General features: G+C 35.4%; 1 protein-coding gene across 14 annotated transcripts in view; it reads right to left on the reverse strand.

Annotated features, from left to right (window-relative positions):
* PLEKHA1 (pleckstrin homology domain containing A1) overlaps positions 1-14,623 on the reverse strand; it is a 57,613-nt gene that overhangs the window by 14,690 nt on the left and 28,300 nt on the right. For 10 of the 14 annotated variants that reach the window (XM_055246703.2, XM_055246722.2, XM_055246713.2 and 7 more), the window contains exons 5-8: positions 11,267-11,364; positions 4,916-5,041; positions 1,971-2,114; positions 12-80 (exon numbers count right to left, since the gene is read on the reverse strand). In XM_055246703.2, the coding sequence (XP_055102678.2) occupies positions 12-80; positions 1,971-2,114; positions 4,916-5,041; positions 11,267-11,364 (437 nt within the window). The remainder of the gene's footprint in view (positions 1-11; positions 81-1,970; positions 2,115-4,915; positions 5,042-11,266; positions 11,365-14,623) is intronic. The other 4 variants (XM_055246744.2, XM_055246756.2, XM_055246753.2 and 1 more) reach the window with 2 other exon arrangements.

Consider the following 14,623-nt stretch of genomic DNA (forward strand, 5'->3'; position numbering starts at 1 on the left):
TAACGACATACCAGTTCAGATTTGAAGTAGCCTATTGTGTTTTCATCCAACTGAAAATATCTTCTCTTCCAGTTTTTCATCTACCAGAGATGAACACAGACATAAGACTTCTGTTTCTAAGCACGTCAAATGTTAGTCATCACTTAATTACCCTGATATGAACCCACAATCAGACATGCCAAGCACTGAAAAATCTCATTACTTCCCTTGGAGATGCGATAAATTAAACCTCATCCCTCTCTAGCTACCCAAGCTTTGAATTCCTAATTCAATTTCTGGTGCCTGGCTTTCATCTTTTACTGTATCATTTTATGTGTTTTTTTTTTTTTTTTTTTTTTCTTGAGACAGAGTCTTGCTCTGTCACCCAGGCTGGAGTGCAATGGCGCGATCTCGGCTCACTGCATCTGCCTTCCAGGTTCAAGCAATTCTCCTGCATCAGCTTCTCAAGTAGCTGGGATTACAGGCTCCCATCACTATGCCCAGCTAATTTTTGTATTTTTAGTAGAGACAGAGTTTCACCATGTTAGTCAGGCTGGTCTCAAACTACTGACCTCAGGTGATCCGCTCACCTTGACCTCCCAAAGTGCTGGGATTACAGGCGTGAGCCACCACGCCTGGCCTATTTCATATTTTTAATGTTGAAACTTTTTTTTTTTTTTAAAGCACTTCCCCTTCCTCCTACTCCCCTCCCCCGCCCACCCCATGTAAAGAGCAAACACAGGAAATGTTATTAAACCACATCAAGTTTCTCCATCTGTAAAAACACATGAATTATTCCACAAGTACTTTATACATAGTAGTAAAGCAGTAAATAGTTAATAAAGTAAACCTATTTTGTACAAATATTTTTTGTCAATAAAATATAGTTTTTGCAAAAGCACTTAAATATCTCTGACTGGTATTTTGGACTTAAGAGTAAAACAAAAAGGAACCATCAGGCTATGATGCTCAGTTGTGTGTAAATTAGGGCTTTCAATCTACACACAACTGAGCATCACAGCCTGATGAGAATTCTGACTCTATCTGCAGACATTCTACAGTAAGAAACCCCTGCCCTCACCATCATTTTCCTCAGCCTAAAGCAGGTCAAACAGGTGAAAGGACATTCCCCTGGCTGCCCTAAAAAAATTAAGAGTTGCCAAAAAGTGATGAGAAGTCAAACAGAACCACCAAAATAATTTTAAGTATTTCTTTACTCACAGACTTAAAAAACATTTTCAAACTTTAAAGTTAATTTTCTCATGAAATTCTAAAGATTTTGTTCACATAGAAAGAATGGCTTAGATACTAAGGTATGTTGCAACCTTAGAAATATTGGTAAATTTACTTGCTCTTGCAAAAAATTCATCATGGAACTGATTATATGGGAATACCTGGGCTAACCCACAACAGCTTTTACTAAGTACCAGGTGCTGTGCAAAGGGACACACACCTTTCTTATTTACATGTCTTAAAAAACAAAAACAAAACCCTAGATGGTAGGTTTTATATGATATTCCTTAAGACAGAAACTGAGGACCTGAGAGGTTAAGTAAGTAGCCCAAGGTCAGAGAGCTTACCACGGAGGTCAGGCCAATGCCTAATCAAGGAAGAGACCTCCTATGCCCCACTCCTTCTCCTGCCGCTGGCCTGCCATCTCCCCACTACAGCTCTCTTTCCCTGGCCCACTCTAAGTATGAGTAGAGATGAATAGAAACACTTTCTAAAACATTAAACTGTTAGGAAAGCTCATTTAAACTGAAAGTCAGTGGCAATGGGCATTAACTTTCCTGGCCCCCTGCAAACCAAGCAAATAGCAGCATTGAATTATAAACAGAGAATATCCCCTATTTTATCTCCTGACTCTCCTCAGCATGCTGGTCTCCCACTTTGGGTCTTTCATAAAATAAAGCAAACAATTTCCATGTTAATTTGAGTTTGCCAGAACGTAATCCTTTTTCATTACTTCATGTGTTTTGTTAAGCACTCACCACTGCTCCTTGTTTTACACAATATCCAGCTTTGATAACCGCACTATCTTGAGGTGGTTTAGGAGTAAAGTAAGGAAGATGGCTTTGTGACCGTTTCAGATTATTTCTGTCAATACTTTCACCACATTCATTTACTTCTTCTTTCTAAAATGAAGCAAAATAAATAATTTTCTTGTTTAGCATACTTTTATTTCATGTTATCCCAGTAGAAAATCTTAAAATCCACCTTAGATTAGTTAGAAACAGATTTTTGAAGAGTTTTCTAATTAATCTGAGATACTTACTCTTAATTTTCCTGTCACTGATTAAAGCACAAATTTCCATTCCTCTTGTTTTGCACAAGTCCTGCCACCAGTGCTCTTTTTTGGGGAAGGAGTTAACTTTTTATTTTGAAATAATTGTAAGGATTCACCAGAAGCTGCCCAAAAAAAGTACAACAGGTCCCATGTACCCTTTCACTAGTTTCCCCTCAAAGGGAAACTGCATAACATTATCAAAAAACAAGAAATGGACATTGGCACAACCCACAAACTTTATTCGGATTCCACCAGTTTTACATACATTCATTTGTCTATGTGTGTCTATACAGTTCTATGCAGTTTTATCACATGTGTAGATCTGTGTAACTACTACATTTAAGACCCAGAATTGGTTATCACCCCAAGTCTCCTTTGTGAACTTTAGAGCTCCTACCCCTAAATCCCCTGGCAACCACTAATCTGTTCTCCAAGACTATAATTTTGACATTTTGAAAATATAATGTAAATGGAAGCATACAGAGGGTTATCTTTTGAGATTATCTTTTTTCGCTCAGCATAATTCTCTAGAGATTCATCCAGACTGTTCCTTGTATCTAGAGGTCATTCCTTTTTAATGCTGTATTTCCATGGTATGGATGGATGACCAGTTGTTTAACTGTTCACCCATTAAAGGACATTTGAGTTATTTCCCACTTTTAGCTATTAGGAAAAAAGCTGCTATCAACATTCATGCACAAGTTTTTATGTGAACGTAATTTTCCCTTTCTCTACGACAAACCCCCAGGCCTGCAAATGCTGGGTTGTACAGTAATCACAAGCTTACTTTTATTATTAAAAAAACAAAACAAAACAAAAACACTAAACTGTTTTTCGGAGTGGCTAATTTTCATTCCCACCAGTAACACCTGAGAGATTATGTTTCTCCTCATCCTTGGCAGCATTTGTGTTGTCACTTTTATTTTAGCCATTCTGATAGGTGTGCAGTGATCTCTTATTGTGCTCTTAATTTGTATTTTTTCCCTACTAGCTAATGATGGTGAACATCTTTTCATGTGCTTACTTACCATCTGTTTATCTTTTATCTTTTGATGAAATATCTGTTCATGAATTTTCTAATTGGATTTCTTGGGCTTTTTACTGTTGGGTTCTGAGTTCTTTCTATGTTCTAAATAAAAGTCCTTTGTTGGACATGTGGTTTGCAAATACTTCCTCCCAGTTTGTAGCTTTTCTTTTCATCCTCTTAAGAAGGTCTTTCATAGAGCAAGTATTTTTTATTTTGATGAGGTCCAATTTACCAATTTTTGCCTTTTATGATAGATATATATTATTTTATAATTTTTAATACTATACTACAAAATAAATGATACAATAAAATTATGCCCCCGATAAAATCTTAGAAACTACTGAAATATCTATACCAAAATTACAATGCAACAAAATCTTAACTCTAAACAAAATTAAAACAGCCACAGATACAAACTAATACAGTATCTTAACACAACTACAGGAAAATAGTCTCACCCCTTATGTCAATGTCGGTCATAATACCAGTGAAAGAAGCTTAATCTAGGTACATAGTAACCAGGTTAATAGTTTAAAATCATTACTTTTGGAAAAAGTAAACACACAATCCTAGCTTATTTTTTTATCCAACTTTGGTGAAAAATGTATGCTCTATGACAGCAGGGAATTTCTGTTCATTAACATACCCTTTGCCAAGCATAAAGAAAGCACTCAATAGTTAATTAATTAATTAATGTTGTAAGATTTCTAATCCCACTAATCACCCTCCCATAGCAAAAGACCTGAAAAATGTGGGGAATGATACAATTTGATTTAAAAGATTTATAAAGTGTCAAAGTCTTTTGAGTTCAAAAGGCACACTGGTAATGAAAATACCCAAGCTTGGCAATACCAATTGATTACTTTAAAATTCTCGGTTTCTCAACTACTAGTAACTTAATATCCATTATAAATTCATCCTTTTCAATAGCAAAACAAGAAATTCAAGCTCAGACAAGAGTTTTAATTTCATCAAAAATTGTATATAAATTTATATTTTTCCTAAAACTCAAATAAAGACTTAATTTAGCATATTAGCACTTCTGAGATATAATTTAGTTAAAATGCCAGTCTTCTGTTTAGCTCACTTAGGCCAGATTGTAGAAAAAATAGATTTTAAAAATTACTACTTGCAAACTCTTGGGTCAGCAATTTTATTTCTAGGAATTTCTCCTTTAAGAATATTCATCATAGCACTGTTTATAAAGTAAAAGAAACAAAAAGGAAAAGGAACTCTATTTGTCCAATAGAAGATTTGTAATTTATGGTAAATCCATGGAAGAAGTACTATGCACTCATTAAAAATGATATAAAAGGATTTCTGATGACTTGGAAAATGTTCATGATAGAAGTGAAAAAATCTGTTTACAAAATGTAATATACAACTCCTATCTCCATTTCTGAGGTGAAAAGTACAATGAAGAAAGGCTCAGAGAAATCATGAGAAGTGTTAAATGTTATGTAATTTCCAAATTTTTTATAATAAATACTTTTGAAATAAACAAAAATATTTCATAGTAATTGAATATTATACTAATTAAGCAAAGATGCACTTAGTTTTAATAATATAAAATCAATATACAATAATTAGACCCTCACACAATAGAAGAGTTACTTAATTACCTGAGTGGGAGTAATGATAGGTACGCCACCAACAATATCAGTTCTGTAAGACACTTGCTTTTTCCCACATTCGCCATGGCGACTTAGGTTATCAGAATTAGGCTGTGAGTCTGACTGCTTTGGTACCTGAAATAGTAAATAAAATGAATCATTTTGCAACTGGCATTATACATGTGAACCTGTTTTCTCACAGAATTTCTAATTATTCATCCGTTTGTATACAGTTGACAAATACATATAAAAATTATAATCCATGTATGTATGCCTTAAGTTATCACACTAATTTTTCTGTTAGAATAATATTTTATAATATATAGCTATCACTTAATGAGTGCTTACTCGGGCAGGTACTAGTACATACATTTTTCTCCTTTACTACTCCTGTCTACCCTATGCATAGGGGCTCTACCCCCACCTAAGAGGTAAGGAATAGGCTCAGGGGCATTAGGGAATATAGGTTCACATCCTGACTATAATACATTCTAGCCAAGTGTGTGTAACTCTTCCAAGCCCAACTGCTGTGCTCTAGACCCTGTTTATTGGCACACTTACTATTGGCTTACAGCTCTTTGCTGTTTTCTTCCCTTTCTCCATTCCTACCCATGATTCTGGGATTGTGGCATATTCAGTCTTTCCTGGCTTCAAGACACAGACTATTACCAAAACGATAGTATATTCAATAAATGTTGAACGACTCAATGGATGAATCCAAAGTCAGCAGAAAAAAGAATAGCAAAATTCTTAAAACAAATCAGAAGTTTCAAAACAAACCTTTTCATTAGAAATTTAAAGAAGGAATTCCAATACTTGGATCAATGATAAATCGTTCACAAGTACAGGAAAATAATGACTGTGGTAACAGCGGAATCTCACATTAACACCTCACTAAAGTGGATGAAAGAATCAGAGGTATCACAAATTTTTAACATATATTTTTGCTTTTCTTATGTGATCTATTCAGTAAATATGGTACTCAGTTAATCATTATTTCTATCTGTAGACTGTTTAGCACATGGTCTATATTTAAATTATACATTTTTAAGGCTGTGAATAAAATGTAATAAAATCTGCTCAGCATCAATTATGATGTTGAACATGATTTAGTCTTTCTCCAATGATTTAAAGGGCATTTGGAACCTTGCGGTCTTTCAGAAACACTATGACAAATACTACAGACAATCACTGAAGTAGTGGTATAGAAACACTTAACTTAAATAGTTTGCTTGTCACATAGCTAATTCCTGTTAATAGAGTACTGGTAGAACTACAGGACACCACTCACATTGTATTCAAAGGCTCAAACCGTTTATTAGTGTGATTCCAAAGCAGTGTGGTTTCTCAAACTTCAGAGCGCGTAAGGTATCACCCAGGAACATTATTTAAAACTTCAGATTCCCCTGCTTCGAACCCAGAAATTCTGACTCAACCTATCTATAGTGCAGCCCAAAAACCTGCACTTTAAGCAAGAACACCAGACATTTTTGAGGCAGGAGTTTCATAAACCACACTTTGAGAAACACTGCTCTAAAACCTGTGCTCTTCTTCTATACGATGCTACTCCCACCAGATTTGTAGAAAAGAGGGTATACAATGCAGATAAGGATTTGCAAAGCAGCTTTCTGCAAAATATTGAGCAGACATGGTCCATGTGTATATGAAAGGATGCTGAGCTACAGTAAGTCCCAATCCACACAAATGTAATTTATGGATATAATAAATGACTTCTCTCTTAAGTGACTTCTAAAACTCCCTCTCCCTTCCTCCCCCACCTGCCTCCCTTGAAGTGGTTTCTCTCAGGCCTCAGGCCCAATCCTCCAGCCTCTGGTTCATATTCATACTACAATGCCCTCATCCGCAGAAACAAGAGAAAGAGAAAACAGGAAAGAGAAGAGAATCCTGGAGACCTCTTGAATTCTTCTAAGAACCTGCACAGTTTGGAGTGCTTTTTAAAGACAATAAAATAATGAAGAGAATTTTCCTTGTCAAATAAAATTAGGATAGTATACGCTGGAACAATTTGTTAGGGAAGCCCATTATATTTTCTAATGAATAGCATCATATATTTCAATTATTCTGACAGAGAAAATATGACCCAGTTATCTCACTGAGAACAGAAACCAGCATTAAGAGAACCTGAAACCAGAGAGAAAACAATCTATTCAACTAGATTAAAAGAGAGATGCTGCTAAGAGGTGACCGACCCATAAGAAAACTAGCAGTTATTCTCTCAAGAAGTTTAGTCAGACCTGGAAATTATTAAGAAAAACCTTTAAAATCATTCTAAAAAATACTGAAATTTATATTGGTTTTTCCATTTTTCTTAAATTACAGTATATTAAAAGTCCTTGCTTATGCTGTTAAGCTCACTGCTTCTAATTTGTCCTTATAATAAAATCAAATGCTAACAGTTAACTTAGAACTGCATTTTACTATAAAAATTATCTAACTTGTAATCATCTTATTCCCTAAGAACAAGAAAAGTTCAAGCAAAATACCCATGAACATGGATAACTCCTTTAAAAACAATATGTACCACTGTAAAACTTAGTCTAAATTCAGCCATTAAGATAGACATTTTCAGGATACACCCCTGCCCCAAACCATCCAACTGTCCAATGAAAATCAGAAAAGTGATCTCACTGAGCAGTTGGCACATGTCAGACACTGAATCCACTTGGTTTCTTTGTCTACTGCTTTTCTCCCTTTCCTTGGCTTTCTATCCTTTTTTACATCCCAGCATGTTTTGTAGGAGATCTGAATGTAATCTTGGCAGGCATTTGCATGTGATCCTAGTAGAAGGAAATTCTAATAGTAGGAAAAGAAAAGGTAAAAATAACTAGAGAATAAAATGATGAACAAAACAGATTAAGTATTTATGAGTGAAATACATAAAAACGCTGCAGGTTTCTCAAAAGTTAAAGGGAAAGTTGATACTCTATTCACCAAGAATGAAAATGTAATGTTGGGCTAGGCGTGGTGGTTCACGCCTGTAATCCCAGCACTTTGGGAGGCCGAGCTGGGCAGATCACTTGAGGCCAGGAGTTTTAAAACCAACCTGGACAACATGGCAAAACCCAGTCTCTACTAAAAATACAAAAATTAGCTGGGTTTGGTGGCATGCACCTGTAATCCCAGCTACTTAGGAGGCTGAGGTGCAAGAATCACTTGAACCCCGGTGGCGGAGGCCGCAGTGAGCTCGGATAGCACCACTGTACTCCAGCCTGGGCAACAGAGCGAGACTCTGTCTCAAAAAAAAAAAAAAAAAAAAAAAAAAGAAAAGAAAAAAAGAATGAAATTGTGATAATGTTCAATTCACTGAGGATAAAAACGTGCAGACACAAACTCCTGGGTCTTACAATCTTTCTGAGAATTCTACATCTACTTGTTTCCAGTTTCTATCAAAGATATATCAAACTTGTAGAGTTTCTGCCACAAATTCAAAGGACTAATTTTTAGATTCAAATCGAACATTTATTTTTAAATTTTAAAAAAGACATGTTTAAAAATAATGGATCTCTGTTCAGGAATAAACCATATATATCTTAGACATTCCTTAATAATCAATAAGGGAACAGAAACCACCGTATTTATGTTGTTATTACTATAACTGAACAGTGGAACGCATACTTTAAAATTTGACTTTCCTCACTCCAGTCATTGATACTCCCCCTTCAGGGCTGATTCTCCTACTGCTGCCCTTTCCTTTTTGTGCGTGTGTAATACAGATGGTCCGGGGCTTACAATGGTTCAACTTACAATTTTTCAACTTTACAAGTGGGTTTATTGGGGTATTAAATGGATTTTCAACTTGTGTTTTTGACTTACAATGGGTTTATAAGTATGTAACCCCATCATAAGTTGAAAAGCAACTGTAAAGGGAAAATAATTTCAAGTGGCACCCACCTAGACTTAAGTAAGGAAAGTCACAGACTATAGTGTTAGAGGATAATGGATTAAAATGGCAAGATATTATACCTAGGAAATAGTTTAAAAATCATCATTCCCTTACCCATTGCCCTCTAACGACCTCTATTTTGAAACCACACACTTCCAAACTCTACTTTTGGATTTCCAAAATTTTAAAATTTATATATCACACAGTACTTAGCAGACCACTAAATTACAGAGTTGACCAAAATGAGAGTGATCCCATAGAAAGATTTACGTATTAAGTACATATATCAAAATGTACATTTTTAAGTTTTCAAATAATCTACATGTAAATCATCAGCAATGTTCACAGGAAAACATAACAAATTAGAGATTCCACACTTTAATATACTTAAATGTATAAAATGCACATGAAACTGGTAAGATATTTTTAAGGAATAAAATTAACATAAAGCATCTTACTAAAGCATAGGAAATTATTTCATTGCTATGCTATGAGTTAAATGTGTATCTATCTAAAGTTTATTTTTAATAAGTGCTATCAAATCTATACTCACTTTAATGCAGTTATAATCACTTTATTAAGTAATAAGGATTTCTATATCTTATATGTATATTTTCCAAATGTGAATTATAAAAACATTAAAATCATTTACCAACAAATTTATCTTAAAAACTATAAAAATTTCAACATGTAAAATAAAATTGCAAGACCACAAAAGCTACTTAGAAGTCTTTTTAGAATTCTATTTAGAATCTCTAACCTGTTTTTCCTTCATGATAAAAAGCTCACCAGTGTCATTTGTATAAGACTGTTTCATACCATTGATAAATTAGACATAGCAATTCAAGACCCCTCAAAATGGTAAAAAGCCTGAGACTATTCACTACTTTTCCTCTTAAAGCACTAAGAAACCAGTGCTGCTTGTTATTGCAAATTGAAAACCATGAATTTAGTAAAGTTACAAGATATTATCTTTCTAAAGAAATTTTTCAAGCAGGGAATATTTATTAGAAGAGTTAAAATGATTAGCTAAAAGCTTTTAAGAATATGTATGTCTGAATCAGGTTAAAAAATTGCTTTCCTGATACTGCACAAACCTAAAATAACTTCTGCTTCATGTACAGATCAGATGCAGTGCGTAGGCGTTTTCTGTCATGTGGTAACAAGCTGTTCTAGAGCAAAACAAAAAAATTCGACTTAACTCTGAGAACAGCTTTAACTATATTGACTCTATTGTGTTGTGATATAAATATGAAATTCTTCATTTTAGATGGAAACCAATGAGTGACTAACATATGCTGACTTTCAGGGCACATGTTCTTTGAGAATAAGTCACTTAGGGTCAGTAAATAACTGCACTTTATTTAAAAAAACAAAACCAAAATGCAATTGACACAAATCTTACAACACAAGAACTCCTTCCCAACATTTTCCAGGCAGGCCTATGTGTTTCTCTACAAAAGTGTAAAGGGAAAGGTGAGGCAAGGTACAATCAAAATAGAGCCTATCTACTTGCTGCTCATCATCACTAGCAAACTCTCTCAGTAAAGGTTTTTGGCTTTAGGAACAAAAGAGTAAGGAGAGGGCTGTTTTTGTTCAAGAAGCAGTAAGGCACTGCACTTCAGAGTTCGGGCTCCAGAGGCCAACAAACCAGACTGGGCTTCCAGCTCCATAATCTACCAGCTATAACACTGGTAGATTAATCTTTCTAAGCCTCACTTTTCCAGTTCATTTAAGTAAAACCTTCGGTGTTAAGATTTGGCACAGTGTAAATAATCAATAAATATTCATCAGAAAACCAAAAAAGAAAAGAAGCACACATTAGAAGCAAGAAATTGTAGCATGGGAAAGGAGGGCAAGGGTACCAAGCCCTGGAACGCAAGGAAAAAAATCGGACATGGGAAGAAGTTTAGAGCCTGAGACAAACTTCTCAAGGGTCACATGGGCAGGACCCTCTGGCTGCCGCAACCCTTCAGACACTATTCCTACCCCTATCCCTCATTTTTCAGCCTTCATCTCCCCTTGTCCTGCTCCTGTTTTCAACTCTTTCCCTATCTGACCCCAATCCCAGTCATGGCTTAGAAGAGAGAAGTGCCTATTCCCCAGGTAGGTGACAGGAAATCTCTTACACTATACTGGAAGAAAAATATATATCCTCCCAGTAGAACTCTACGTGCTAAGCGCATTTTCTCCTAGAAACGTTGTAAGAAGTGATTAACATCTGCAGTAATATATCTCCTTATTAGGTGCATAAGCTAAAGACAATCATGGGCTGATTAAAGGGCCAATAGTCACCAAGTACAAGAAAACATATTCACGTTCTGAACACCTGTCTTTTAAACAAAGCTTGAGTATGAAACCCGTTGGTAAGCTGGGAACATTTGGTAGGTGTATTTTCAAAATGAAAAGATTAATTCCAGACATCAAACATTTTTCAAAAAAATACATATACTTACTGTAATTTTTATAGCTTTGTTTAACACATTTACCCATTCCACTAGGTCCTGCTGATCATTGGCTTGTAGGAAGTACTTCCTCATTCCTGCATTCATAACTGTTGACAGAAAAAAATAACACACCAAATATGTACTTGTTACCCCTAAATTTATGTTTGCAGTAGCTGAAAAACCTTGCTAGGTTCAACACCGTGACTCTCATGGATTTGACAAAATATATCAGACCACATGTAATACAGCTTTTATCACACAATAACACAGGTAAAACTCTTATTTTGTTATGGCCATTTTGTTTATTAAATGGATACACTACAATACATTTAGTCAATCCCCTAATGAGAGACACTTAGGCTATTTCCGGTTTTTGAAATTATATAAAATATCACAATGAAACATCATATACATATACTTCTCCACACTTGGCTAGCATTTCTGGGGGATAAATTTCTTGACATAGATTTGTTGGGTCAAAGATAATTGACATTTAAACTTTTTATAGGTATTTCCAAATCATCTTCCCACAAAGTTGAATCCGTTCACATTCCTACCAACCACATACACAGTTTATTTCATCGAATACCCCTCACCAGAACTGGTTGTTAGCACCTGTGGATACCTCTAGTTTCTAGTTTTCGAAGGCTCTGTGGTACTGGGGCTGGTAGTCTGCAAACAATATTTCCTAGACCCCATCTGAGGCCATTCTCTGCCAGTGGGAGGTACTGATGAGAGACTGTAAGGTGGGAGAGGGGAGAAGGAAAGAGGAGACTCTCCTTGATTCCTGCTGTTGTTGACCTCTCTCCAACAGCAGCACACAACTAGCTACTGTTAGGGGCCTTTTCCTGCCCCCTACGCCAGCCTTGCAGAGTCCCCTTGGATACTAATAGCACCACGGTGGCTTCTACTCCACTGCCCTAGGTTATAATACTACTACCTCTTCCCTTTTGTCTCTCTAGCCCTTGAATAGTAGTTGCTTCATGCATCTAATTCCTGGGTTACTTCAGCATTCCCTTCATGTTCTTTCAGCCTTCCAATATTTGGGTAACCAATTCCCCGTAACAAATCCCTTAGGTTTGAAATATCTAGTGTGGTGTTTTCCTGGCTAATACTCTTTAACAACATAATTGGTAAATAATTGTACCTTGTTCAAATTTTAATTTCTTTGGTTATTGAGATAAATCAGTTTTGTAAATGTATTATCCATCTGCATTTATTTTGTGAGTTTTGTTTACTTTCTTTACCCACATTTCTCCTGAATTCATTATTCATTTATAGCCACTTCTATATTAATCTTTTCTGCTTTATTACCAATACTTTACCCACTCTGTTTTATTTTACTTTAACAGTATTTTTGATCAGACAGAAATATACTGTGAATCTTTTCTATAAATGCATCCAGATTTCGTATCATCTAGAAAATCTTCCTAAGATTTATTTTTCTGGACCTTATGAATTTCCTTTATATTTTGAATCTTAATACATTTGGAACTTTTAGGCAATTTAGTTTCTATATTCCCCTTTAGGGACTAGGTACTTTTATCAAGCAAAGCACATGTGCACATACAGTTGTCTATAAACTATCATAGTCCACTCTTGAATTAAAGCTATTTATTATACACCATCTGCATTTATTTTTAAAAGCATAAATATTATTCTAGGAGCTAAGTATCTGAATGGTTATACTGTTGCAATTGTTCAAATATAAAAATAACTTCCAAACGTCTCCACCAAAATTTTAAAAGATATACTAGCACACAGTTGAATGTGACTAAGAGAAGGGGAAATGCAAACTTTCAAGGAAAATGCACAAGATTTTGAAATTGGGACTGAGACCAAAACACTCTGAACTACAGCTTCCTTGAATTGAGATGAAGGTCTCAGAAAGGAAGTCAAAGCCTATCTTGTAAAGTGCTACAAAACAACCAGTCTATAACCCTAAAAGAAATTTAACACACTGGAAATCTGTTCTTGTACATCTTTCTAGAGACTGGAAAAGTTGTAACTGCCATAAATATATATTAAGATAAATCCGTAATTCACTAGGATGCTATATCTATCAATAAATACCTTTTGTTTTTAATTTCTAGCCATCGGTAAGGCTTCCTTTTATAATCTTTTTTCAGCTTAGGCTGAAGCAGAGCTCTCCTCATTCATAATGGCTTCTTCCCCTCAATGTTATTTTGGGCATCTGCCCAGAACATCTGAAGAGTTTAAAAATCTATGCACTCATTAATATACTACACTTGGTACACAGTAAATGCTTCATACATATACTTTTGAATAAATATTTATATAAGGATCTCTTCTAAGGGAAGAGATGCAAATATATATCTAAAAAAGATCCCTAGTATACCTTGCAATCTGAATAAAATCTCATGCACTTTAAGAATTACTTCATGGCAAGATGTAGATATATAGGTATGATCTAGAAAAAAAAAAATCAGCCTGGAATCAGTCCAACCTGACTAGCCTATGCACTTACAAGAAGTATCATCTTTTAAACATTATTTAATTTCTCTGAGCCCAATACTCCTCATCTGTGAAAGGGAAATGCCACTCATTCCACTTCCTTAAGAGGTGACGATCATATATGTAAAGAAACTAACACAGTGCTTGGTACAGAATATTCTTCACTGCCATTGTCTGGAGATTTCTAAGGAGTAAGGAAGCACCATAAAAAATGTAAAGCAGGGCACAGTGGCTCACGCCTGTAATCCCAGCACTTTGGGAGGCCAAGGCAGGCCAATCACTTGAGGTCAGGGGTTCGAGACAAGCCTGGCCAACATGGTGAAACCCTGTCTCTACTCAAAATACAAAAATTAGCCAAGCGTGGTGGTGGGCACCTGTAATCCCAGCTACTTGGGAGGCGAAGGCAGGAGAGTCGCTTGAACCCAGGAGGTGGAGGTTGCAGTGAGCCAAGATTACACCACTGCATTCCGGCCTGGGGGACAGAGTGAGGCTCCATCTCAAAAGAAAAAAATAAAGGGAAAGCAAGTTACTGAAATGTGGTGTATTAGCAATATTGGTGGTGAGGGGAGAAAAGGAAAGAAAGAAAATCTTTGAACAATAAAAAAAAAAATGACACTGCTGAGTCGCCATAAAAACCCTAAAGCAAGAGTTTCATTGTGAATAATAAATGCATCCCTAGAAGCTTGTATCCTTCCTACCTTTTCCACTTAAGTATTTAATTTCAAATCTTTATGATTAGAATGAATACATAAAATGGATAAAACTTGAAGCATAAACATTAGCCTAACTGCAAACAAAAATCATCTCACAACCTGAGATCAACTGGTTATGAATATATGGTTTTGGATCAAGAGGTTCTAAGGTATTTTATCATATTCTTTGTCAATTTTC

The sequence above is a fragment of the Symphalangus syndactylus genome, chromosome 2 (genome assembly GCF_028878055.3).
Source record: "Symphalangus syndactylus isolate Jambi chromosome 2, NHGRI_mSymSyn1-v2.1_pri, whole genome shotgun sequence".
Lineage (NCBI taxonomy): Eukaryota > Metazoa > Chordata > Mammalia > Primates > Hylobatidae > Symphalangus > Symphalangus syndactylus.